This window comes from Mustelus asterias, chromosome 8 (assembly GCF_964213995.1).
Source record: "Mustelus asterias chromosome 8, sMusAst1.hap1.1, whole genome shotgun sequence".
Lineage (NCBI taxonomy): Eukaryota > Metazoa > Chordata > Chondrichthyes > Carcharhiniformes > Triakidae > Mustelus > Mustelus asterias.
The window spans coordinates 34,392,241-34,420,164 of record NC_135808.1 but is presented as its reverse complement, the minus strand read 5'-3'; the positions used below and the strand labels follow the sequence as shown (position 1 = coordinate 34,420,164).

At 49.1% G+C, this 27,924-nt stretch overlaps 1 protein-coding gene and 2 pseudogenes across 1 annotated transcript in view; 1 reads left to right on the top strand and 2 right to left on the bottom strand.

Moving 5' to 3' along the window:
• The window catches only part of LOC144497039 (H-2 class II histocompatibility antigen, E-S beta chain-like), a 28,365-nt gene extending 27,997 nt beyond the window's left edge, over positions 1–368 (bottom strand). Inside the window, exon 1 of the mRNA XM_078217764.1 lies at positions 242–368. Within this exon, the coding sequence (XP_078073890.1) occupies positions 242–344 (103 nt within the window). The 5' untranslated portion in view covers positions 345–368. The remainder of the gene's footprint in view (positions 1–241) is intronic.
• An 853-nt stretch (positions 369–1,221) lies between these two features.
• On the bottom strand, positions 1,222–1,740 carry LOC144497871 (large ribosomal subunit protein eL21 pseudogene; annotated as a pseudogene).
• A 3,026-nt stretch (positions 1,741–4,766) lies between these two features.
• Positions 4,767–13,775, top strand: LOC144497715 (large ribosomal subunit protein eL19-like; annotated as a pseudogene).
• Positions 13,776–27,924: the final 14,149 nt, after the last annotated feature.

The window sequence follows — 27,924 nt, the reverse complement described above, 5'->3', positions numbered from 1 at the left end:
GCTCTCCAACTGGGTTCTTACCGGCTCCGGACCCCCTCCGCCCCGCTCTCCAACTGGGTTCTTACCGGCTCCGGACCCCCTCCGCCCCGCTCTCCAACTGGGTTCTTACCGGCTCCGGACCCCCTCCTCCCCGCTCTCTAACTGGGTTCTTACCGGCTCCGGACCCCCTCCTCCCCGCTCTCTAACTGGGTTCTTACCGGCTCCGGACCCCCTCCTCCCCGCTCTCTAACTGGGTTCTTACCGGCTCCGCTCTCTCTCTCTCCATTGAAGATGAACAGGCTCCAGATGAGGAGGGAGATCCGGATCCACAGGGAGCGGGAGCCAGTCGCTGTGAACAGACACATTTCCCCCGCAGCGGCTCCGAGACCGACTGAACCAGGACTGAGCCCCGCCAGGCTTTAAACACAGACACTGACCAATCACAACGGAGCAGGAAGACTGACCAATCACATAGCAACACACTGACCAATAAGGAGCAGGGAAATCACCCAATCAAATCCATACATCCAGGGAACAGGGACCAATCAACAACAAGAGCACGGGCAGGGAGACAAATGAACCAATCAGCTTGGAATGAGCAACCAATCAGGAGTGGAATCGCGGGCAGTAACAAGCCAATCAGAGGCGGGTATGTGTGGTCACCTGGTCCCAGTTTGCTATGGACCAATCAGAGCAGAGAATGGTTCCGCGTCGAGACCCAATAGACCAATCAAAACTGAGACAGGGACCCTGTCTCTGTTAGTAAGCAAACCAATCAGAGGTGGGTAAGAGTAATCGTCATCTGTTGCCAGGTGGAATTGGACGGTTTATTTAAACTTCTGTGTAGACAGGTCAGTGGGAGACAGCAATGTCCTCACCACAGGAAGCTGCATTTGGAGAGGTAAATAATTAGAGGGATTCATTAATATCTTTAAGTGAACATGAATCAGCTCCTTCAGTACAGCCCAGGCTGGAATTCTCCTGTCTGGGACTGAGTCTGTGGGACAGGGAATGTTTCCCACTCTAGAGGCCGATTGCAAATCACTCATTAATTACACTTGGGGTTCAGTGCCATATTCTGTGGAGGACATGGAGTAGGTCCCACCATTATCATACAGGCAGACGGAGGCCTGCTATTGAGAAGGTCCATCTTCTTCAATGGTGGGTCTGCACTGACTCTCTGAAAGAGCATCTTACCCATCCTTCTACCCTGTAACCCTTTTTTTTGACAGTAAATTTATTTGATATCACAATTATGCCATGAACTCATATGGAATTGGTTCTAGCAACTGTGGCTTGTTGTTCTTGGTTCGTACGAAGTGTGCCTTTCTGGGCTCAGCAGGCTTGCGTTTCAGCTCAACCCAGGTCCCATTCTCCTTCGCTGCTTTCTTTGCTGCTTCATTCGCTTTCACACGCTGCAGAAAACTGTCTCTGCTTTTTGAATGCTTGATGTGCTCAATACGCACATTAATTCTTTTGGCGAGGATCTTGCCCTTGACTTGCTTGTTGATAATAATGCCCACAGCATGCTGTGTAACATTATAAATTCTTCCAGTCTTGCCATGGTAACATTTGTGGGGCATACCCTTTTGTACAGTGCCTGTGCCCTTAATGTCAACAATATCGCCTTTCCTGTAAGTACGGAAATAAGTAGAAAGAGGAACAGGCCCATGTTTCCGGAAGGGTCTTGCAAACATATATCGAGTCCCCCTCCTCTTACCCCGGGTGTTCGTCATCTTGAACCTTTACTGCAAGATGGTGGAGCTCCCATGGCTAATCCACCTAACCGCCAAATCTTTGAACTGTGGAAGAAACCGGAGCACTCGGAGGAAACCCATGCAGACACAGGGAGAATGTGCAAATTCCACACAGACAGTGACGCAAGCCGGGAGTCAAACCCAAGGCCCTCTTTATAACTCTGTTGACCTATCAATTTTCCTAGATGAGGATTGGTCTGATGTTATCAACAACAGCAAATTCAAATTTGATAGGTTCCTGATAGCTGAGTGACTTCTTTAAACTGATAGGCTGTCAAAATTCAAAAGCCTGTTACCAAGGCAACCCTGATGCTTGGTCGTGATTACAAATGTTGCAATCTGTCTGCCTGCATTTCAAACATCCAAGTACTGAACACAAAACTAGCTTTTAAAGTGACCTGACTTCACAAATTCAACTTCACAACACCTCGCCCCTTACGAAAAATAATTAGTCAATCCTGCCACAACTCTATTCATAAGCCTTTAAAAAGTGGCTGGTACGTTTTTCATTGCAAATGGCATTACTTTAAATTGATGTAGCCCATTTGGGGTTACAAAAACAGAAACCTCTTTTGCTCTCTCTGACAAAGTTTCTTGCCAGTAACTGTGAAGTCAGTCCAACTTTGTGATGTGATTAGCTTACACACAATCCTCCAACCTTGGAATTGGATATGAGTCACTGCTTTGACCTTTCGATAATCTATGCAGAATCATTGAGTACCATCAAGTTTGGGAACCAATGCGATCGGCGAACTCCACTCGCTTTGACCCGGCTCTATGATATTGTCTTGTATCATTGTTTCTACTTCCTTTTGAACCTCTGCTGCTTTGAGAGGATGAAGCCAATAAGGGTGTTGTTTTATCGGAACAGCATTCCCTCTGTTAACCTCATGTACTATGGCATTAGTCCTACCTACTTTATTTCTACAAAGATCCTCATAGCGCTGTAACCAGTTTTTCAATTCAGTGCTCCGTTCTTGGGACAGATACTCATTATCCAATTCCAGTTTTTAAGGACTTCTTCATTATTTAATTGATTTTTGGGTACATCAAAATCCACATCATCGGGATTTGATTCCTCACTCTGAGTGGTAGTAGGATTGGATTCCTCATTCTGAGTGACAGTAACTGATACTTGTTTCTCCAATTCCTTTTCTCGTCATAAGTGGGAAAATCTATTTAGTCTTGGTTAAGTCAAAAAGTGGGAAATGGCTCTGGAAATTGCTAAAGAGGTTTTGAAGATCAAAGATGCGTCCCAAATTTGCCAAGAAACTTTAGAAAAACAGAGAAAGGTGACACTTGTAGAATTGGCAGACAGACTAGAATTGGGTTTAACCAGGGATAGTAAGAAAGCTGAACTTGTAAAGGAGTTAGTCAAGCATTTAGGAATAGCAGAGAAACAGTCAAGTGTAGTGGAGTTAAAAAAAATTAGATTGCAACTGAAAAAATTGGAATGAGAAAATGGAATGAAAAAGCTGGAGTTAAAGAGAGAAGAAAAAGAAAGAGAGAGGAAGGCCCATCAAAAGAAAGAGAAAGAGAGAGAGAAGAAAGGGAAAGAGAGAGAGAAGAAAGGGAAAGAGAGAGAGAAGAAAGAGAGAGAGAAGAAAGGGAAAAGGAAAGAGAGAGGTTGTTTCAGTTAGAAAAGAAAAAGTTGAAAATGGAAAAAAAAAGATTTCAAATGACAGGAGAAAGAGTACCAGATAGAATTGATAACGAGCAGACTCATTATCTGGAAAGGATATTTACAAATATGTCCAAACAGTACCAACATTCAAGGAGAAGGATGCAGAAGCCTTTTTCATATCTTTTCAGAAATTGGCTACACAGATGAAGTGGCCAGGGGATGTGTGGGTAATATTAATTCAGACCAAATAGATAGGCAGAGCGACTGAGGTGTTTTCAGCATTGTCAGAGGAGGTGCCGGGAAACTATGAAGAGGTAAAGAAGGCTGCTTTGAGTGCCTACGAATTGTTACCAGAAGCATATAGACATATGCTCAGGAATGTAAGAAAGGAACCAGGTCAGACCTATATCGAATTTGAGAGAGTGAAACAGAACGATTTGGATTGATGGGTGAGAGCATTAAAGATGGGAAAGAGATATGAGCTATTAGAGATATAATTCTGCTGGAGGAGTTCAAAAACTCACTTCCAGATGGGATGAGAACTCGTGTTGAGGAGCAGTTAGCGAGAAGAACTGCAGAGATGGCGGATGAATGCGCATTAGTGCATAGATTAAAATTTGGCTTCTGACTGCAATCTTATGCCATGAAGGACAGAGATTGGGGGAGGGGGAGATCCTTCCAAGAAAAACCAAAAGTAGATAATACTGGGAACAGTTTACCACCATGAGATGGGACACACAAAGGCACAGTGCTGGTGGCTCAATAAAAGCCCTGAGAAAAAGAAAGTAGTAGAAGAGGCTCAACTAGTGGGACTAGTTAAGGTACTGAAAGTAATCTCGAAGGAAGTTGAGGAGCTGAAGGAGAGTGCACAGCCTGGATGATGAAGTAGAACCCAACCTTTTCAAAGACTTCACCTGTGTGGTTAAGATTTACTCAGTTAGAACAGAGGAAGTAGGTAAAGAAGTTAAAATATTGAGAAATATTGGAGCTAGACTGAATGGAAAGAACTATTAAAGAGAGACGAGGACCTATGTAGGAATAAAGTGGGGAGGGCAGAAGCCATAGTACATGAGGTTGACGCAGGGAATGCTGTTCTAATAAAACAACACCCTTACAGGTTTAATCCTCTCAAAGCAGAGCAGGTACAAAAGGAAGTAGAAGCGATGCTACAAGACAACATAATAGAGCCAAGGCAAAGTGAATGGAGTTCGCCCATCGTGGTGGCCCCCAAACCTGATGGTATTCAATGATTTTGTGTGGATTGTCGAATGATCAATGCAGTGACAAAACTGGATTCCTAGCCAATCCCAAGGTTGGAGGATTGCGTGGAGAAAGTCGGACAAGCCACCTACCTCTTAACGATGAACTTATTTTGGGGTAACTGGCAAGTACCTTTCTATCGAAAAGCGGCCATGAGTAGGCTCATGCTTCAGAAGACGCTGACCTCCAGCATTTTGTGCTGTGCAAGAAGAAGGTATGGCTGGATCCTAATGAAACAAATGAGACTGTCAATGCCAATTCCTGTCAACAGATCAGAAAATTAATGAAAGATGGTCTAATTATCCGCAAGCCTGTGACTGTACACTCGCGTGCTCAATGCAAGAAGAACACCCTCACACGCAGGAAGGGCCGGCACATGAGCGTCGGTAAGCAAAAGGGTACAGATAATGCCCACATGTAGGAGAAACTAGCCTGGATAAGGAGAATGAGAATTGTAAGGCGTCTGCTTTGCAGATACAGGGAGTCTAAGAAGATCAATCGCCACGGCCTGCATCTGAAGGTGATGGGTAATGTCTTCAAGAATAAGCATATCTTGATGGAACACATTCACAAACTAAAGGCAACTAAGGCTCGCAAGAAGCTACTGGCCGACCAGGCTGAAGCTTGCAGGAGCAAGGAAATTCGTAAACACCATGCAGAGTATCGCAGGCTAAGATGGAAGTGCCTTTACCAAAGGTCTGTGCCCAAGGAGAAACTGAAATTCTGAAAATTATCTGCACAGGTAAATGGAAGAAAAAAATTGGACGAGGATGGCTACTAAAGTTTGCTGTGTCGGAGATGGATTCATTCCGAAACCTCCTAAAAATAAAAGATTCATCAGACTGATGGGTTTACATGTTAAGAAGGCCCATGTAACCCATCCATAACAAGTAAGTCTGATCACTCCAGAGCACATCCATGTGACTAATCCTCGCGAGGATGACAGGATCATCGCACTGAAGTGAGAGTTCATCCTCCCGAAAAACTTGGTGCAAAAGGATGACCAGGAGGTTAAAATGGAACAGACTCGCTGGTGAAACCTTGCTAAAATTTGGTTCTGTATCAGACTAACTATAATGAAACTGTTAAAGACACAAGCTACGTTGCTGCAAGATCCACTGAAAGAAAAAAAAGGACAGTATTTTGTACTTCTGTAATTTTTTTGTTCATGAATTGGTTTAAAATGATGAAAGTTGAGAGAAATTAAAGAAACATCTTTCAAAGAAAAATAAATGAAGTCATTTTTTGATGGTGATGGTTCATTTTTTTTCTTTAGGAGGAGGTGTTATGAAGTTGCATATATAAGGTTAAAAATGTGGTGCTTGACAAATGTAAACATTGAAAAGAAATGCTAAGAATACCAAAAGAAATCATTTGGAATTTTCTCTTTCTGTGGATTTTAAACTGAAGCTTCAGGTTTGCAATATTTGTGTCCAAAGCAGCAGCCTGAGTTCCAAAAGCCAAAACAGGCTTTTGAATTGCACCAATTAGTTTAAATTAAGCACTCAAAGACACATAACCAATTGAATTCAAATGCGAGGTCTGTTAACAGCCTCAAGCCACTTAGATTGCAGGAATACTGTGAGTTAATTCCAGGTATTTAAACCTGAACAGGGGAGATAACGGTCAGAGTAATCTTGCCACCTCTCTACTCAAGAAGAAGGGAGAAGCGAGTCTTTCATATCGAATCCTGCAGTTTAATATACTTACCATCAACAGTCAAAAATACATCAACTTGGAAGATGTTTTAGACCTGAACAGCAAAGACCTTCAGGTTTCTAATAAGTGCCTGGTGGCATATATATCCTTTTGAGAACGACTGGCATTTATAGGCCTTTGTTTCATTCATGAGTCTTGTATTATCCAGACAGCATTCTATTGGGGAGTTTATTCAATTTGTTAATTGTTTTAATAAGGTTGTCACCAGTTTTAAAATAAAGACCTGTTAATGATAGTGTCAGATCCTGCTTTAATTTACTTAAACTAATAACTTCCTACTCCCTCACGCACACTTACTTAAGATTACGAGGTGAGGTATACCCCTTTGGGGGCTTTCAATATTGCTCAGAGGGAAACATCACTTCAGCAATGTAACAGTACTGCTTCAGCATGTTTACGTGACATACCCGATAACATTTTTTCTATCTGGCATCTTTACCAGATAATTTATCTGACTTCACTTTTTCTCAATCTGATAGGAACCACTAAACCTCACTTTGAAGGCATCTCCTATCACTGGTAATAGCACCAATACCTTATCCCCATGGGAAAATGTACAACTTTTAGATTTCTTATCTGCTTCTTGCTTCATTAGGTGCTGTGCCATCTTTAAATGTAGTTTAGCTAATTCACCTTCTCTCACTTCAGATACATAATCCAACTGAGATTTCTGACTTCAGACCTATCAACTTTTCCTTAATTAGTTTTAAAGGCCCTCTTATTTTGTGTCTGAGTATCAACTCAAATGGAGTAAAATGAGTCAATTTATTTGGAGCATCTCGAATAGCAAATAATACAAATGGGATACCTTTATCCTAATCAGTTGGGTAATCCTGGCAATAAGCCCTCAACATGTTCTTTAGGGTTTGATGCCACCTTTCCAATGCTCCCTGTGATTCAGGATGATACGCACTTGAAGTAAAGTGTTTGATGCCTAAACTATCCATGACCTCTTTAAATAATTTGGCAGTTAAATTGGACCCTTGGTCTGACTGAAGCTCCCTGGGTAATCCATAATGGATAAAGAAAGCAAGCAACTCCTCCATAACCTTTTTTGCCTTGACATTCTGTAATGGAATTTCCTCTGGAAACCTGGTAGACACATCCATTACGGTTAGCAAATATTGGTTCCCACTTTTGGTTTTAGGAAGGGGACCTACACAATTATAACCTGTGTAAAAGGCTCTTCAAATGCGGGAATTGGCATCAAAGGCGCAGGTTTTATCACCGCCTGTGGCTTTCCTACCATCTGACACGTTTGACAGGTACGACGAATTTCAACCACATCTTTATGTAATCCAGGCCAATAAAAATGCTTCTGTATCTTAGCCTGAGTCTTCCTCACTCTGGGGTGACCTCCTACAGGTAATTTGTGTGCTACCCACAATCCTTCCTGTCTGTATTCTACCAGCAACACAATCTGGTGAACTTCCGCTCATTTCTCATCTGCACCAACCTGCCACGGTCTCCATTTCCACCTTAAGATTTTATCCTTAAGGTAATAGCATTCTGGAATTCACTCTGATTCCTTTTCCAAGTAGGCTTTATGATATAAATCCTTTATCGCCTCATCTTTCTGTTGTAACTCCATTAATCTTTCAAAACTAAACACCTCTGCCTGATCCTTTACCTGCTTAGGTTTTTCCTTTACCATCTCATCAAAGAGTGTCAGCTAACTGGACCTCAACTCCTTCATCTTTCTCTTTTGTTCTCCCTTCCTGTTTTAACTTATGGCTGTGGGATCTTGTCGCCAAACAGTCCGGAAAAAATTCCAGGATATTTTTCTTTTAACTCCTCAGTTCCCTGGTATTCTTTTGGCTTTTCCACTCCAATGGGCATCACTGACCTGCGATCCAGCTATATCGTTTCCAAGAATAAACTGTATTCCTGGAATAGCCAAGTTTTCCTTCACTCCCACTATCACTTCCCCAATCTTGATTGGACTTTCTAGCCTTATCTTACACAGGGGAACACTACACCTCTCTCCATTTATTCCACAGATTACCATTCTCTCGGGCAATATTTCAGAAAGAGTGCAAATATTTTCATCTCTTACCATTATAGACAGAGTAGATCCCATATCTCTCAATATTTTAACTTCTTTACCTACCTCCTCCCCCAGGCCACCCTGTTCTACCTGAGTAAATCTTACCCACACAGGTGAAGTCTTTGAAAAGATTGGGCGCTATCTTACTATCCAGCCCATGCCGAGGCTGTGCGCTCTCCTTCAGCTCCTTGACTCCTCTCGGGATTTCCTTCACTAATTTAATGAATCCCACTGGTTGAGCCTCTTTTACCACATCCTTTTTCCCAGAGCCTTTCTTAAGCCACTAACACTGCCTTTGTGTGTCCCACCTTATTACAGTGAAAACACCTGAGGTCTTTCATCTTTTTTCCACCCTTTTGGGTTTCTTTTTTCACAGGTGGTAAACTGTTCCCAGTGTGATCTACTTTTTGTTTTTCATTAAAGGAAAAATTTCTATCCAATTTCTGTTCCTCACAGACTTAAATTGCTGTCGGAAGTCAAATTTCAATTTATGCACTAACGTGTATTCATCTGTCAGCTCTGCAGCTTTTCTCGCTGTTTTAACTTTCTGTTCCTCAACATGAGTTCTTATCACTCCTGAAAGTGAGTTTTTAAACTCTTCCAGTAGAATAATTTCTCTAAGAGCCTCACATGTCTTTTCTAGCTTTAATGCTCTCACCCATCTATCGAAGATGTCCTGCTTAATTCTTTCAAACTCGATATATGTCTGACCTGGTTCCTTCCTCACATTTCTGAACAATTGTCTGGATGCTTCTGGTACAAACTTGTAAGCACTCAGCCTTCTTTACTCCTTCATATTTTCTGACACCTCCTCTGACAACGTTGCAAACACCTCAGGAGCCCTGGCTACCAACTTGGTCTGAATTAACATTACCCATACCTCCTATGGCCAGTTAATCTTTGTAGCCAATTTCTCAAAAGAGATGAAAAAGGCTTCTGCGTCCTTTTCATCAAATTTTGGTAATGTTTGGACATATTTCTATATATCCTTAGCAGGAGGTTGGCTATGATGAGTTTGCTTCCCATCACTTATATCTTGTACTCTTCTTCCTGTCATTTGAATTCTTTTTTCTTCAACTTCCAACTTTCTCTTTTTCTAACTCAAACAACCTTTCTTTTTCTCTTTCTTCTGCTAGAGCCCCCCTCGCTCTTTTTTGTCTCCCTTTTTCTCTTTCTCTTTCTTCTCTCTCTTTTTCTCTTTCTTTTTCCTTTTCTCTTTCTCTTCCAGCCTTTTAATTCCACTTTCTAACTCCAACTGTCTAATTTGCTACTTAATTCTTTCTAACTCCACTGCACTTGACTGTTTCTCTGCTAGACCTAAATGCTTGACTAAATGCTTGGGTGACACGGTGACACAGTGGTTAGCACTGCTGCCTCATGGTACCAGAGACCCGGCTCCGATTCCCAGCTTGGGTCATTGTTTGTGCGGAGTCTGTACATTCTCCTTGTGTCTGTGTGAGTTTCCTCTGGGTGCTCCAGTTTCTTCCCACAGTCCAAAGATATGTGAGTTAGGTGGATTGGCCATGCTAAATTGCCCCTTAGTGTCAGGAGGACCAGCAGGGTAAATGCATAGGGTTATGGGGATAGGGCCTAGGTGGGATTGTGATCCGTGTAAACTTGATGGGCCGAATGGCCTCCTTCTGCACTGCAGGATTCTATGATTCTAACTCTGTTACAAATTCAGTTTTCTGATTTTCTCTGGTTCAACCCAATCTAATCTGTTTGCTAATTCTACAAGTGTCATCTTTTTCTGTTTCTCTTGGCAAATTTGGGAAACATCTTTGACCTCCAGACCTCTTTAACAATGTTAAGAGCCATTTCCTCACTTAGGTTTATTTTAAAGAATAAAGACTGTTCAGATCCCTCACTTAGGGCCCGATTTTACCATCAAGTTGTGCCCGTTTTTGGGTGTGAAAGCTTGGTAAAGTCGGGCGTGAGGCAAGTAGTGCGATCCACGACTGCCTCCGTGCCCATTCCCCCTTTACCAAATGCCTAAAATGGCTGTGATCGGAACTGCGCCCAAAACGGGCGCAACATCAATTTAAATGCATTTGCATACATTTAAATTGACTTAATGGGCTGGACTCCCAAACTTACCGGCATTTTCCTCTTTACCATTGGCGTGAAACAGACATGGTCCGCAAAGATTTGTTTCGGGCGCTCCAGCTTCTGAGGAGGTAAGTTCAGAGCTTCCGGCGGCTCTCTGACTCAGATCGGTGGTGGGGGGGGTGAGTGAGGCGGGTCAGATGGCTCTCTGGTTGGGGGGGGGTCAGATGGCTCTCTGGTGGGGGGGTGGTGGTTGGGGGGGGTCAGATGGCTCTCTGGTGGGGGGAGGGAGGTGGGTCAGATGGTTCTCTGGTGGGGGGAGGGAGGTGGGTCAGATGGCTCTCTGGTGGGGGGGGGAGGGAGATAGGTGAGATGGTTCTCTGGGGGGGTGGGGAGGGAGGCAGGTCAGATGGTTCTCTGGTGGGGGGAGGGAGGTGGGTCAGATGGCTCTCTGGTGGGGGGAGGGAGGCAGGTCAGATGGTTCTCTGGTGGGGGGAGGGAGGTGGGTCAGATGGCTCTCTGGTGGGGGGCAGGGGGAGTCTGCTGCCACTCTGCAGGCGATCAGTGGAGGGAAGGGGGTACATTACCACTCTGCATATGATCGGGGGGGGGGGGGTGAACAGGGGGCTGCGATCGGTCCGGGTGGCGAGGGGGTGGGGGACTAAGAGGGACACTTATGTTGTGGGGGTGAGGCAATATCAGTGGGGGCAGGGGGAGGCATTATTGGGCCCGGGAGCAATGTGGCAGGGGAACCACATTTCTATATTTTTTCTGCGCATGCGCAGTTGGAGGCACCGATCAGAGCTGCAGGGTTTTGGGTATGATAAGCTCCGCCCACAGGCTTCTGCGATTCCGAATTGCTGCTTTATTTTCAGGCAGAGTGTGTATGGGGGCGCCTGAGAACGAGTCTAAAAGTTGGATCTGAAACACTCACAGATTCAGCACTTAGAATCAAAATGGTTAAATTGGGCACTTAGGGCCCGATTTTACCAAAACTTTGTGCCCGTTTTCGGGCACGAAATGGCAGTAAAGTTGGGCATCGGGCCTATGCCGCAATCTGCACCCCCAACGGCCGATTCGGGCGCCGTTCCGGTGCGCGCCCAAATCGGCCGGCGCGACGATTTAAATGCATTTGCATCCATTTAAATCGACTTAATGAAGCGCGCGCCCAACTTTACCATCAATTCCCCCTTTACCAGTGTTCGGCCCAATTCGCGTCCGTGCCTTTACCGACCTGATAAATAAAAGTCCAACTTGTACTTTTATTCGGCAGGGGAATCGCCGAGGTCCACCCTTCGCGGACACCCCCTCTAACCACCCCGGCAGACCCCACCCACCCGGGATCGGACCCCTCTGGGAGGCAAGCCCCCCAGGCAGAGCACACCCCTAACCTACCTCGATCCACCATCCTTCCCGCTCACTTTCAGTCCTTCGACAGCCTGCAGCACGTTCCTGGACACTGACTTCGAGCCACGGCTGAAGTGACCGGGCTTCACACAGGTGCGCTGGCGTCTGCCGGGGGGGGGCCCAGTTGAAACGCTGGTGGAGGGGAGGGGGCATGAGGAGAGGTGGTGGGCCCACATCGCCCTCTTGGGGGGGGGGGGGGGGGGAGGGGGTGTGACTTATCATCCCCTGGGGGGGGGGGAGGGGGTGTAACGGATCATCCTCTGGTCGGGGGGGTTCCGCTGCGTGTCTGCGGCCGATCCCTCCTGGCACCATCACTGGTACACTACCAGCCACAGCCATCTCTCCCGCTCTCTCACACCTGCAGGGAAGAGTAATCTGTGGCTGATAGTGTAACAGTGATGGTGCCAGGAGGGATCGGCCGCAGACACGCAGCGGAACCCCCCCGACCAGAGGATGAGACGTCACATCCCCGCCCCCCCCGTGGGATGATACATCCCACCCCCTCTCCCCCCCCTCCCCCCAGGGGATGATAAGTCACACCCCCTCCCCTCCTCCCACCCCACCCTTCCTCGCCCCCCCCCACCGACCAGAGGATGAACAGCAGAGAGGCTTTCCCCGCTCTCTGCTTTTTGTTTTGCACCCGGGCGCGTTCTGTCAGATTCTTCTCAAACTGCGCATGCACAGTTCGACACTCCGACAGATGCAAATGCGCTAGGCCCCGCCCACTGGACCCACGCTGAAAAAAGGCGTATGGGGGCGCTGGAGCGCGGCTGCCGGGCGCAGGTCTGATTTACGGCCGCACCCGGCACTTAGTCCCGATTTGGTAAAAACCTTAGGGTTGATTTAAAGATTTAAGACTGTTCAGAACCCTTTAGGATTGTTCAGATCCCGACATCGAGCCCCGAATCTGTCACGATGCAGAGGCTGACCCCCTTTTTGGGATGCCATGCCAAATTTCCCAGAGAGGATTACCTCGCTTTATAATCTGTTAAAAGTGTTTGGGAAGGTGTGAGCTGTTCTTCATTAATGTTTAGAGGTTCATTAACAGAAAGACCTGACACTCACTTTCAGTGAATAATTAACAAGTTATTTATTTAACCAACCGGGAACTTTAACTAAACAAGTAACATATTAATTAAAGTAAGGTTCTACTGGAATGCTGTTCAAATTAATACAATCATTCATTACCAAAGAAAAATAATAATTTAGTCACTCTCAAAAAAATATACAAACAGGTTCTGTGGCTTTGGAAAAACCTTTAGAGTTCTGGTGATTCCGCTGTCTGTAAGCTCTTTCTGTCTTGGTCCCTTTTTGTTCGATAGATGGAGATTTCTCTCAAGAGATATTATAAGCTGGCAGGGAGCCACTCTTGCTCTCTCGGTATTTAGAGGTGGCAGCCCTTCAGCTGAGCTGAACTGAACTGAACTGAACTGCAGGCAGGCAGTTGAGTTCCTCTTTATAACTCTGATGACCTATCAATTTTCCTGCACAAGGATTGGTCTGATGTTGTCAACAACAGCAAATTCAAATTTGATAGGTTCCTGATGGCTGAGTGTCATCTTTAAACTGATAGGCTGTTAGAATTCAAAAGCCTGTTACCAAGGCAACCCTGATGCTTGGTCCTGGTTACAAATGTTGCAATCTGTGTACCCTGTAGGCACCTGCATTTTAAACATTCAAGCACTGAACACAAAACCAGCTTTTAAAGGGACCACACTTCACAAGCTCAACTTCACAACAGAGAATCCCCATTCCCTTGAGATTAAGGCATGACTGATGCATTAGTCACTGTGAAGGGGCATCACCAATATGGGCAACCTTGCACAAAGCACATGGAGGAAGCTCTGAACTGAGCACCCTGCCTTTTTCTGGTGCAGGAGTTCAGTGTTACAGTCGGGACTACAGGAACACAGAACATCAGAACAAGGAGCCATAGAAAAGCTGCAATAGTGAGAATTCATTTACAGAGGTGAACATCATGTACAAGTGCTAAACACTTGTGTCCACATTGTGAAACTAAAGCTTCTTAACCTTTCTAACCCCACTGCTCTGTCTTGGTGCATCCATAATATCCACAGCAGAGATGGAGGCAGCCTGCTGTCTATCTGTTGCTTGTTGATCTTAGAGGGTGTGCTCTGGAGGGCCCTGGCTTGCTTTTGAGGTCCCATGTGTCGGTGCTACTCTTCTCGGTCTATGGAATTGGAGCTGAAGTGGTCACAGGAAAAGGGGATTTGGATGGGCTGGACACTCCCGGAGTCACCTGGATGGATGGCCCCATGTTTGTTCACAGAATCACAGATTTGTTATGGTGCAGAAGGAAGTCATTTGGCCGTGAAAGCATTGGCTTTGTGCCTCCCTCAAGTCTTTTCCCTGACCCCCCTGCACATTGTTTCTATTCAAATAATCATCTCATGTCCGCTTGAATGCCTCAATTGAATCTGCCTTCATCACATTTCCAGACAGTGCATTTCATATCCCAATAACTTGCTGTGTGAAAAAGTCCTTTTCCCACATCATATTTGCTTCTTTTGCAAATCACCTTAAATCTATGCTTTCTCATGTTTGATCCTTTTACAAGATGGAACAGTTTTTCCCTATTTACTCTGTTTAGCCCCCTCATGATTTTGAACATCTGTATCAAATCTCCTCCTGGCCTTCTCTCTAAGGGGAACAGCCCTAACCAGTCTACCCGTATAACTGAAGTTTATCATCCCTGGAACCATTCTTGTGAACCTCTTCTGCACTCTCCCAAATGCATTCACACCCTTCCCATAGTGCGGCTCCCAGAAGTGACAACAACATTCCAGCAGAGCTCTAACTAGTGTCTTGTACAAGTTCAGCATAATCTCTTTACTCCTGTAATGGATGCCCCAATTACTAAAGCTCAGAATACTATATGCTTTATTAACTGCTCTCCACCTCATCTGCTACCTTTAATGATCTATGCACATTATACACCCAAGTCCCTTTGCTCCTGTACCCCTTTAAGAATGGGGACAATTTTATTATCGAGTTTTGCCCATTTTTCGGCGTGAGAACTTGGTAAAGTCGGCTGTGAGATGAGTAGCGTGATCCGCGCCCAGCTCCGTTCCGGTTCCCCCTTTACCAAGGCCCAAAAATGGCCACAGTGGCCGTGATCGGGAACCCACCCAAAATGGGCGTGACGGCCATTTAAATGCATTTGCATGCATTTAAATTGACTTCATGGGCTGCACGCCCAACTTTACCGGCACGTCTCCCTTTACCACCATGTTCGCCCATCCAGAATCGGCACGAAACAGACATGCTCCATCAGCGAGGGTTAGTGAGGAGGTAAGCGCATAGCATCCCACGGCTCTGTGCTGCTTACGGGGGTCCTTTCGCTGCTGCCATTGGGTTTCTTGGGCCAGTGGCGGCTCTGCGAGTGAGTGGGGGGTTGGAGGGCTGTTGCTCAGCAGGGTGTCCAATGTCCGATTTGCAGCACGGACCCGGGTCTCAGCACTGACCTCGGGCCTTGCAGTGTTACTGGGTCCAAGTGCACTCAGCTGACTTCCAGCTAAAGGATGTGCACAAAGCCCTTGCACATTGCACTGCCAAAGCATCTCAACTTTGCAAAGAGCTGTGTTGCTGAGGGGCATGTGGGTGAGGAATGGGGGGGTCTGTATTGCAAGGAGGGCATGTGGGTGGGGGAATGGGGGGGGGTCTGTGTTGCTGGGGAGCATGTGGTTGGGGAATGGGCAGTATGGACTGATGCGCTATCAATTAGGCAAAAGACTACTTGTGTGCCAATACAACTGTAGGCTTTTATTCATAACAGAATCAGGAGCTCATCCCAACAGGTAACCGACCCGGACTGAACAAGGGGGAGGAGACAGCCACCTTTATACTCGGTGACAAGGGGAGGAGCCGAGCCGGCAGGGGATGTGTCCAGGCATAACAAACACACAACGGTGGTCCAGGCAGGACAAAGGCACAACTGAAGTCCACCACATTCACCGCTCCTTTAAAAAAAAACAACACGGGGTGAAGCGGAAACAATATCACAAGTTCAGACGATCTGGTGGCTTGATTCGCCGTCGCGATCGTCGTAGGGCAGGTTGCAGAGTCGTCCGATCAGGGAGCGATGTCGGCCCAGGCTCCATGCAGTGAGCATCGAGAGGAGGCGCCAGGTGGTGTGAAGCGGACCCATCCCTCGTCCCGTCCAGTAGTCGGGTACTGCGTGGCGACGGCACCGGCGACTCAAGCGAGCTGTACATAGGGGTGAGAGAAGTGAGCTGTGGCCCTGGTGGCGTATGGAGAACAGGGGGAACTGGGGCTGGGGGGTGGAGGGACGTAGTGGGCTCTGGGCGCACAACACAAGGGACAGTGGGGCGGAGGGACGTGGTGGCCTCAGGGGCACCTGCGGGTGCCAAGTCGCGGACAGAGACTGTGTCCTCCTGCCCATCAGGGTATGCTACATAAGCGTATTGAGGATTAGCGTGGAGCAATTGGACCTCCTCGACCAAGGGGTCTGCCTTATGGGTCCGGACATGCTTCCGAAGCAGAACGGGCCCCGGGGACATCAGCCAAGCTGGGAGCGAAGTACCCGAGGAGGACTTCCTGGGGAAAGTGAACATCCGCTCGTGAGGGGTCGTATTGGTCGCTGTGCACAAGAGTGACCTAATTGAATGTAATGCGTCTGGGAGGACGCCTTGCCAACGGCTGACTGGAAGGCCCCTAGACCGTAACGCTAATAGAACAGCCTTCCAGACAGTTGCGTTCTCCCGCTCTACTTGACCATTACCCCTGGGGTTATAGCTAGTGGTGCGGCTGGAGGCAATGCCTTTGGCGAGCAGGTACTGCCACAGCCCGTCACTCATGAATGAGGACCCACGGTCGCTATGAACATAGGATGGAAAGCCGAACAGGGTGAAGAGCGTGTTCAGGGTCCGAATCACCGTAGCTGTGGTCATGTCCCGGCAGGGGAAGGCAAAAGGGAAACGTGAGTATTCATCGATGACATTCAGAAAATAAATATTGCCATTAGAGGAAGGGAGGGGACCTTTAAAACCAATGCTGAGGCGCTCAAACGCGCGAGTGGCCTTTATAAGGTGCGCCCCACCTGGCCGGTAGAACTGCGGTTTGCACTCTGCGCAGACCCTGCATTGCCTGGTAATCGTCCGGACTTCCTCGAGGGAGTAGGGCAGGTTATGGGCTTTGACAAAGTGGAAAGATCTGGTGACACCCGGGTGACAGAGATCGTTATGGAGGGACTGTAGCTGATCCAGTTGGGCGCTGGCACATGTTCCACGGGACAGGGCGTCTGGGGGCTCATTGAGCTTCCCGGGCCTGTACATGATGTCATATCTGTAGGTGGAGAGCTCAATCCTCCACCGCAAGATCTTGTCATTCTTAATCTTGCCCCTCTGCCTGGTGTTAAACAGGAAGGCAACGGACCGCTGGTCCGTAGTTAAAGTGAACCGTTGGCCCGCAAGATAGTGGCGCCAGTGCCGGACGGCTTCCACGATGGCCTGGGCCTCCTTCTCAACCGAGGAGTGTCAAATCTCAGGGCCTTGTAGGGTCCGGGAAAAAAAGGCCACCGGACGGCCCCTTTGGTTAAGGGTGGCGGCTAGGGCAAAATCAGACGCATCACTTTCCACTTGGAATGGGATGGATTCGTCCACAGCGTGCATCGCGGCCTTCGCGATGTCCGCTTTGATGTCGTCAAAGGCCCGATGGGCCTCCTCCGCCAGGGGAAAAGTGGTCAATTTTAGGAGCGGACGGGCTTTATCCGCGTAACGGGGAACCCACTGGGCATAGTAGGAGAAGAAGCCCAGGCATCTCCTCAGTGCTTTGAGGGTAGTCGGGAGGGGAAGCTGCATAAGGGGATGCATACGGGCTGGGTCGGGACCAAGGACACCATTTTCTATCACGTACCCAAGGATGGTGAGGCGGCGAATCCGAAAGACACACTTCGCCTCATTATATGTGAGGTTCAGGAGAGTGGCCGTACGGAGGAATTTTTGTAGGTTGGCATCATGGTCCTGCAGGTCATGGCCGCAGATGGTGACAGTATCCAGATACAGGAAGGTGGCCCGTAGCCCGTGCTGGACCACCATTTGATCCATGGCCCACTGGAAAACTGAGACCCCATTGGTGACACCAAAGGGGACTCGGAGGAACTGGTAGAGGCGGCCATCCGCCTCAAAGACAGTATATGGGTGATCCTCCGAGCGGATAGGGAGCTAGTGGTAAGCCAATTTTAAATCAATCGTAGAGAAAACCCTATAGTGCGCGATGTGGTTGACTATGTCCGCGATGCGGGGAAGAGGGTACGCATCTAGTTGCGTATACCTGTTTATGGTCTGGCTGTAGTCAATCACCATGCGGTGTTTCTCCCCCGATTTAACTACGACCACCTGCGCCCTCCAGGGGCTGGTGCTGGCCTGGATAATCCCTTCCTTGAGCAAACGTACTTCGGACCGAATGAAGGCCCGGTCTTCCGCACTGTAGCGCCTACTTTTGGTGGCTATAGGCCTGCAATCCGGGGTGAGATTATCAAATTGTGGTGGCGGGGGGGGGGGGGGCGGTAATCTTGAGGGTCGAGAGACTGCTGGTGGTGCATGGGGGGCGCTGCAGTGACGGCCCATTGCAGACAGAGAGCGGGGGATAAGGGCCATCATACTGCAGGGTGACACTCCTATGATGGCTGAGGAAGTCTAACCCCAGCAGTACAGCTGCGCAGAGTCGCGGCAGCACGAGGAGCCGAAAACGCTCGTAGACTGTGCCCTGTACCGTCAGCGTCGCCAAACAGCACCCGAGGACCACCACTGAGTGGGAATCCGAAGCCATGGAGATAGTCTGGCTCCAGGGCCGCACGGAAGGGCATATTGACGCACTGTGTGAGGGTGTATAAAACTCTCTGTGCTCCCGCAGTCGAACAGGCAGTTTACTGCATGGTCATTTACCTTGATCTCCATTATTGACTTGGAGAGTTGATGAGGCTGCGACTGGTCCAGACAAATCGATGCCACCGTCGAATCCAGGAAGAAGCCATCTTCGTCGCCGTCTGATGACGTCACGGATAAAGTTTCCTGCTCGGCGCGTCTTGATGACGGCATCCAAGATGGCGACTCCCGCACATCCGGTGACCGCATCAAAGATGGCGACTCCCGCACATCCGGTGACTGCATCAAAGATGGCGACTCCCGCACATCCGGTGACTGCATCAAAGATAGGGACTCCCGCGCAGCCGCCGACTGCATTAAAGATGGCTGCGCCTGCGGAAATCATGTGGCGCCACGAGGCTTCGCGATCAGCTTTGCCCGGCAGACTTTGACGAAGTGGCCTAGCTTACCGCATCCGGAGCAGATCGCATCCTTCGCCGGGCAGCGACGCCGAGGATGCTTGGATAGGCCGCAAAAGTAGCATTTGGGCCCCGCTGGAACAGCTGTCACGGTGGAACTGTCGATGGAACGGGGTGCAGGGTAGGCCCCGAGATTGCGGGAGGCCGCTTCTAGCGATTCAGCCATCGTGGCCGTTTTCTGGAGACCCAGGTCATCCTGTTCAAGCAGGTGCTGCCGAATGTAAGTAGACTCAACACCCGCAACGTAGGCGTCGCGGATCAGGTCCTCCGTGTTCTGAGCAGCTGTAACAGCCTTACAGTCACAAGCTCGAGCTCGGACCCGCAGGGCGCGCAGAAATTGGGCGCACGATTCTCCTGGCTGCTGCTTGCGAGTAGCCAAGAGATGTCTGGCGTAGACCACGTTAGGGCTCTTTCGAAACTGCCCTTTTAAGAGTTCTATAGCGTCCACGTATGTAGTGGCGTCCCGGAAGATGCCGTAGACTGCATCGCTTACCCGGGAGCGGAGCACGTGGAGCTTATCGCCGTCGGAGTCGACGGCCGCAGCGGCGTCGATGAATGCTTCAAAGCAGTCCAGCCAATGGTCAAATTTATCAGAGACTCCGACCTCTTGAGGGTCTAATGTTAACTTGTTGGGTTTTAAAAGCTGCTCCATGTCGGTCAAAAGTTATGAATAAAATTGATGCGCGATCAATCAGGCAAAAGACTACTTGTGTGCCAATACAACTGTAGGCTTTTATTCATAACAGAATCAGGAGCACATCCCAACAGGTAACCGACCCGAACTGAACAAGGGGGAGGAGACAGCCACCTTTATACTAGGTGACAAGGGGAGGAGCCGAGCCGGCAGGGGATGTGTCCAGGCATAACAAACACACAACGGTGGTCCATATAGGACAAAGGCACAACTGAAGTCAACCACATGGACAGTGGCTGTTGCTAGGCTAGGGGCAAGCAGCATTCCCTAACCTTGACATGTGTTCCACTCCATCTCCAAACCACCCCCCACTTCAGAGTGACAAGATGGCTTTTGCAATGCAACCGATTGATCTTGCTGTTCTTTTGGTTGCTGCTAGAGCTGAGGAGGAGAAGCAGGAGGAAGAATTACAGGCTCAGGAAGCCCAGGCTTTACCACTCACAAGAGTAGAGGGCGAAGACCACTGGAGGCAGGCAGGAAAAGGAGGGAGCGGAGACCCCGGCAGTTCCGTGTGCGAGTATCATTTGAACAGATGTCGGGCCACCGACATCTCCGTCTCCGAAAGGAGACATTGCAACACCTGTGCCATTTGTTGCAGGACCAGGCGCCTCAGGGTGGGGGGTGGGGCACCCACTCTTGGTGGTTGTCAAATTGACGGCTGCTCTGAACATTTATGCAACTGGCTCCTTCCAGACCCCCAGCAGAGGCGTAAGTGGCATTTCCCAGTCAGCTGTGCACACCTGTGTCAAGCAAGTCACAGAAGCCCTGTATGCCCGGGCAGGGCAGTACATCAAATTTAACCTGGACCAGGCCCATCAGGAAGCCGGACTGCAGGCTTCGCGGCCATTACGGGGATGCCTAATGTACAGGGGGTCATTGACTGCACCCACGCCGCCCTCAAGACCCCGCTGCAGAATCCACAAAGATTCGTCAACAGAAAGGGGTTCCACTCCCAAAATGTCCACCTGGTGTGTGACCACAATATGAACATTATGCACGTCAGCGTGAGACACCCAGGCAGCGTGCATGAGTTTCATTCTCAGGAGCTCTGACATACTTGAGGCATTTGAGGAGGAGCCCAGGCTGCAGGGAGGCTCCTGGGTGATATGGGTTGCCACTTCAGACGGGGCTGATGGCCCCTGTACGGAGGCCTGTGACTGAGGCGGAGACCCACTATAATGAGGCCCATGTAGCCACCCGCTGGATAGTGGAGAGGTGCATTGGGCTCCTCAAGATGCAATTCTGGTGCTTGGCAGGGCCTTACAGAATAAGAAGTCTCACAACATCAGGTTAAAGTCCAACAGGTTTATTTGGCAGCACAAGCCACTAGCTTTCGGAGCCTGCTCCTTCATCAGGTGAGTGGGAGTTGTGTTCACAAACAGGGCATATAAAGACACAAACTCAATTTACAAAATAATGGTTGGAATGCGAGTCTTTGCAGGTAATCAAGTCTTAAAGGTACAGACAATGTGAGTGGAGAGAGCGTTAAGCACAGGTTAAAGAGATATGTATTGTCTCCAGCCAGGACAGTTAGTGAGATTTTGCAAGCCCAGGCAAGTTGTGGAGGTTACAGATAGTGTGACATGAACCCAAGATCCCGGTTGAGGCCGTCCTCATGTGTGCAGAACTTGGCTATCAGTCTCTGCTCAGCAACTCTGCATTGTTGTGTGTCGTGAAGGCCGCCTTGGAGAACGCTTACCCGAAGATCAGAGGCCGAATGCCCCTGACCCTACAGCACAGTCCCATGATCTCTTCCCACATTGTGGTGATGTGCTGTGCCCTACACAACCTGGCACAGCAGAGCAGTGACAGGAGGACCAGGGTGTGGAGACCGACCAGCCGGGTGTCGCTGGGGAGGAGGCCGCCCAGTAGGAGGAGCAGGAAGAGGAGGAGGACCACGCTGAGCAACACCACCCAGGCGCTGGAGGACTGGCAGCTTGAATGAGGCATGAGAGGGCAGCTAGGGAGGCTCTGATCAGCAAGTGCTTCACACACTAGGGGGCGGTGTCTGTGGGTTCCATTTCCCACTCCCAAAAAAGTCCTTCTATCTCCTGCAACATCATCACACCAGCCTGGACATGCTGTGTTAGCGAGTGCCTTTGGCAGGCAGGAGGGTGATGACGACTCGCTAAGCACCATTATGATGATGCCCTGGTGCAAACTAGTCTGATTCCTACCTGAGCTCCGCATGCACACTGGCACCTGGGCCCACGTCTGTTTAGTGGGTAAGGAATCTGTAAACCCCCATAGAGTGCCCAGGGGTGTGTGGAGTGGGGGAGGGAAGAGAATCGCCCGTGGGTCCTGGGGAACCAATAGTGTCATTTTCTCAGTGACACAGCATTGAGGGACCTCCCGAACTGACATCAACATGAAGCATCTCTCTGGCGATCATCAATGGAAGAGGATTCCTGTTCGAGACAAATCTGAGACAAATTAATTAAAGGTGGATGGTGAAAAAAACATTTAATGGTGACAATAAAGGTGTTTAAATAATAAGTTCTAACATAAAAACGTTTGAATGGAAAATGTTAAGATGCTTAAAAATCTATCTAACCAGTGCAGCCCTTCACCTGTGCCATCATAGAATCATAGAAACCCTACAGTGCAGAAGGAGGCCATTCGGCCCATCGAGTCTGCACCAACCACAATCCCACCCAGGCCCTACCCCCACATATTTACCCGCTAATCCCTCTAACCTACACATCTCAGGACACTAAGGGGCAATTTTTAACCTGGCCAATCAACCTAACCCGCACATCTTTGGACTGTGGGAGGAAACCAGAGCACCCGGAGGAAACCCACACAGACACAAGGAGAATGTGCAAACTCCACACAGACAGTGACCCGAGCCAGGAATCGAACCCGGGACCCTGGAGCTGTGAAGCAGCAGTGCTAACCACTGTGCTACCGTGCCGCACGGTAGTGCAACTACAACTTCCTAACTTTGTGAGGAATCCCAAAGCTTTCAGGCAGACCAGCTATTGCCTGTCTTGCATGGTTCCCAGGCCAATACTACAAGGGTGGCATCCGTGGTGGAAAGCCTGGGCAGGGAATCCTCACCATGAGTGGCAGACTCCAAGTGACAGCCGAGTCACAACAGGCCTACCACTACGTCTCGGTGTCTCCCCAGAATGTACATCAGATGTGGAGGGAGCCAGCTGCCGACCACGCCCTGTGGCCTGTGATGCACGTGGTGGGCGTCCTCTGGAGGCCCTGGACCTTGAGGCCCTGGCCTGCTTCCAGGTGTCTGAGACGTATCCATGACACCTTCTTCATCTTGCTGCCCCTGAGATGCCCCGGTGTCAGGAAGGGGGGAGTCAGAGTCACAGTCACAGTCTCCTGGCTGGAGGACCTCGGCATGGGCTCGAGCCCTTCCTCCTCCCTTGGGGTTCCTGTGGGTCACTCCATGGACGGCAGTGCTTCTGCAGTGAGCTCCAGAGCATCACCTCGCCCTGCCAGTCCTGGAGGACCACCTACATCCTACCCATCATGGTTGAGCCTTCAGCAATAGCCACTTGAATCGGGGGCCACCTGTCAATGGCCATAGCAAGTGCCCTTTGAGACTGGCCCCTCAGCCATGACCCTCTGTGACTGGGCCACATTCTCAAGGGCTGTTGCCGTAGCCCGCTGTATCTCAGTGCTGTCCCATTGGGTCTCCTGCAGGCTCTCAAGCCTCTCAGCCATGGGCTACACAACTTTGAGAATCCTGTTGAGTCTCTCAGCTGTGGCCTGCTGTGACTCGGCCATTACTTGGAGCCTGCCACTCATGGTGAGGATTCCCTGCCCCAGGCTTTCCATTGCGGATGCCACCCTTGCAGTATTGGCCTGGGAACCACACAAGACAGGCAACAGCTGGTCCGCCTGAAAGCTTTGAGACTCCTCCCGACAGCCTCGCAGTCAGTCCATTATAGCCATCAGCCCCTCCTGCATTCCCTGGCTCTGTTGCTGCATCTCCAGCAGCTGAGGGAGAAGTGATCTCAGAGGCCCAGCATGTAGCCTGGGGCCAGCTGAGTCCTCACCTCCGGAAGCCCCTGTGTGCCAGAGGTCTCGGACATTCCCTCCTCCACCCGATGTACATTTTCAGATGTGTCGCGCTCACCAGAGAGTGAGCCAGAAGCTTCACCATTAACTGGACCCAATGAAGTGTCAATATCTGGGATGGTGAGTTGTGAGGTGGCAGCTGACGCCAAAACAGTGCCACCCTTGGAGTTCCTTTCGCCCATATCCTCCGAGGACTTGTCCGAGGTGCCTGGGGCAGGATTGGCGGGAGCCGCAGTGGGGGCCAGGATGCCAGTTGGCCCCGGGGCATCCGGATCTCTTCCTGCAACACAGGACACAAGGTCAAGTGCAAGGGAGGGGGAAGTATCCAGGATGCAAAAAACTTGATTCACATTTCTCCATTGAACATAGAACAAAGCACAAAGAAGATTACATCATAGGAACAGATCCTTTGGCCCTCCAAGCCTCCAGCGACCAGGCTGCCCATCTGAATTATAACCCCCTACCCTCCGGGGACCATATGCCTCTATTCCCATCCCATTCACAGAGCTGGAAAGGCGCCCCTTAAAGGTCACTCTTGTATCTGCCTCCGCGATCTTCCCCAGCAGCAAGTTCCAGGCACCCACCTCCCCCTCTCTGTGCAAATAAACATACCTCATTAAATTTCCAGTAAACCTTGCCCCTCGCCCCCAAAACCCATGCCTCCTAGAAGTTGCCTCAAATTGAGGTGCTCAATCACAGGTGCTCACGTCTTGACTCCAACCTGACCATGCTGTTGCTGACAGCCCACATCTCCCCTTTCCTGGAAAGCTACGGTGCCCACTCTTCAAAGGGGGTGAGGACTCGGAGGTCTGGCTCACCACCCCCTGTCTTCGCCCTCTCACAGGTGTTATGGTCGATCTTCTCTTGGGGGGACAGAAGGAGCCATGAAAGAAATGATGGTATGACTCCTGCAGAGTATCAGGTGGTGGCCCTTAGAGGGCAAACGCAGTGCTACTCTTGGCAGGGTAGAAAGGAGGTTCTTGGGTGTCAGGGGCTGGAAGCATGCAGGGTGCTGGGGATGGGAGAATTCGGGGGCGGTGGGGGAAGATGCTAGATGGGGTTCAGCACTCACCCTTGCTGCCCAGATGAGGTCATTGACCTTTTTGCAGCACAGCGTCCCCGTTCTGGGGGCCAGTGCCATGCCATGGAGGTGGCTGCCTTCCAGGCTGCATTACCCTCAGCCCCCCTGGGTCTGCATCCTCCTGGGGAGAACAGGGTGTCCCGCCTCGCCTCTGCTGCATCCAGCAGCCTCCCGAGGTCACCCTCAGTAAACCGGGGGGGGCTGGTCATGTGCTCATTTTTTTCCTGCCTGCCTGCCCATCCTTGTTTTTATGGAGCTGCCCCTTGTTCGGGCAGATCAGCTGCAGGCAGTTTGGCAGAGCATTCCAGCAAGTTACAGGCAATTTGCTTGTCAGCATTGAGGGGAAGGCAAGTGAGCACTTGCAGGTGTGCTGATGGGGAGACGGGATCAGTGTCTCTATGATTGGGGACAGGGGAGAGAGAGGGAGGTGTCACACAGCCATCGGAGTCAGGAGGAGATGGGGGCGTTGTGCAGGAGGGTCCAGGGTGGGGAGGAGGAGGAGGGGCGATAACTCTGCCTGCGATGATGGGGGTGAAAGGGGGTCTGCTGTCACTCTGACTGCGATTGGTTGGGGGGGGGGGGAGGGGGGGCCGCTGCCACTCTGCCTGCCATCGATAGGGGAGGGGGCAGAGGGCCGCAATTGGTCTGGATGGCGGAGGGGGTGGGGGGATAAGGGGGTCAGTAATGTTCTTGAGGTGGGACAATGTCCATGGAGGCCAGAGGGAGGCATTATCTGGCCTGGGAGGGATATGGCAGGAGAGCAGCATTCTATCATTTTTTTCCTGCGCATGCGCAGTTGGAGACGCCGATCGGAGCTGCAGGGTTTTGGGCAAGTTAAGCCCCACCCACAGGCTTGTGCAGCGCGATTCGGACTCGCTGATATTTTTACAGGCAGAGTGCGCATGGGGGCGCCTCAGAACATGCCCAGAAAATGGATCTGAAACACTCCCAGTTTCAAGTCCGCCCAGAACTTAGAATAAAAATGGTAAAATAGCGGCCATTGTCTCTCCCTGGTCTTCCTGTCACAAAAAACAAGAGTCCCAACACAGACCCCTGGGGAACACCATTACAAACCTTCCTCCAGCCTGAAAAATATCAATTGACTATTACTTTCTGCTTCCTATTGTTTAGCCAATTTTGTATCCACGTTGCTATTGTTTATTTTTAGAAACATAGCAACATAGAAAAACTACAGCACAAAACAGGCCCTTCGGCCCCACAAGTTGTGCCGAACATATCCCGACCTTTTAGGCCTACCTATAACCCTCCATCCTATTAAGCCCCATGTACTCATCCAGGAGTCTCTTAAAAGACCCTATTGAGTTTGCCTCCACCACCACTGACGGCAGCCGATTCCACTCGCCCACCACCCTGTGTGTGAAAAACTTCCCCCTAACATTCCCCCTGTACCTACCCCCCCAGCACCTTAAACCTGTGTCCTCTCGTAGCAGCCATTTCCACCCTGGGAAAAAGCCTCTGAGAGTCCACCCGATCTATGCCTCTCAACATCTTATATACCTCTATTAGGTCTCCTCTCATCCTATGTCTCTCCAAGGAGAAAAGACCAAGCTCCCTCAGCCTATCCTCATAAGGCATGCCACTCAATCCAGGCAACATCCTTGTAAATCTCCTCTGCACCCTTCTCACAAGTCTGTTGTGTGGCACTGAATAAAATGCCTTATAAAAGTCCATGTACACCACATCAACACCATTACCCTACCTACATTGACCCTTTCTGATACCATTAGTTAAACATGATTTCCCCTTTAAAAATCCATGCTGGCTCTTCCTAATCAACCTACATTTGTTCTATTGCAAATAATTGTTAGTTCTCGAAGGTTCCCTGCGACTGATGATAAACTGATTGGTCTGTAATTGCTGGGGCCATCCTTCAAACCTTTTTGAAATTCTCCAGTCCTCTGGCATCTTCCCCGAGTCTAGAGAAGACTGGAAGATTATGGCCACTTCCTTTGATATCCTTGGATATGTCTCATCCTGTTCTGGTGCCTTGTCAACTTTCAGTACCTACATTTTATTCAATACTTACTCCTTATCAATTTTGAACTCTTCTAGTGTGTTAAGATCCTGGTATTTTATGAAGTTAGTCTCGACCCTAAGTTTTACATTTGAATTTGGCACAGGCGAGCAGGAGGTATTTCAGTCGAGGTATAATTCAAGTGACCCACTAGAACACAGTTAGAAAATAATAAAAAGACTGAACATAACTTTTACCATTACAAGAAAACAACCACAATATTGTATAAACTTTAACAGCTAACTATACTGTTCCAAATCAAACAACCCCCACAAATCTACTTTCTAGGCTTTTCTAGATGTTTCTAGGCTCATGTGACACTGGATTTGCAGCTTTTTACACCTGTTGTGAATCAGTCCTTTGAATGTTGGATCAAATCTCTGAGGCTTCCCAATCCTGGACCTTTCAGCACACCTCTGGGAGAGAGAGAGTTAGAAATGCACTGTGTTTCTTTACTCGCTTCAAAGACAGCAGAATTTTCAACTCCAGAGAGATGGAACCAAAAAAACTACTTTCTGTCTCAAGTTCAAACAGCTTCTGAGCTAGCACCTAAACCAAAACTAAAGCCCTGAATTTTTCTGCGGAAACAAACTGTCCCAATGCATGCCTAACCTGTCAATCATCCCCAAATCAAGCTCCAGTTAGCAATCCCAAGGGATCATTTAAACCCCAGGACCCTGCATTAGTCCAGATTAAAAATAAACATGATGTCCATTATATTGCTTTAGTAACAATTAGACGGCACCGGCTACAGACAAAATGATGCCAAATAAATTAACAGGGCCTGTCTGAAAATAAATGGCAGAGAAACATGATTAAAATGCATTCTTTAAAGGCACAGTATCGTCACAAGTGACAGAGTTTCCTCGTCTGTCACTATGGTCTAGGTAGCAAGTACCCTGGTACATAT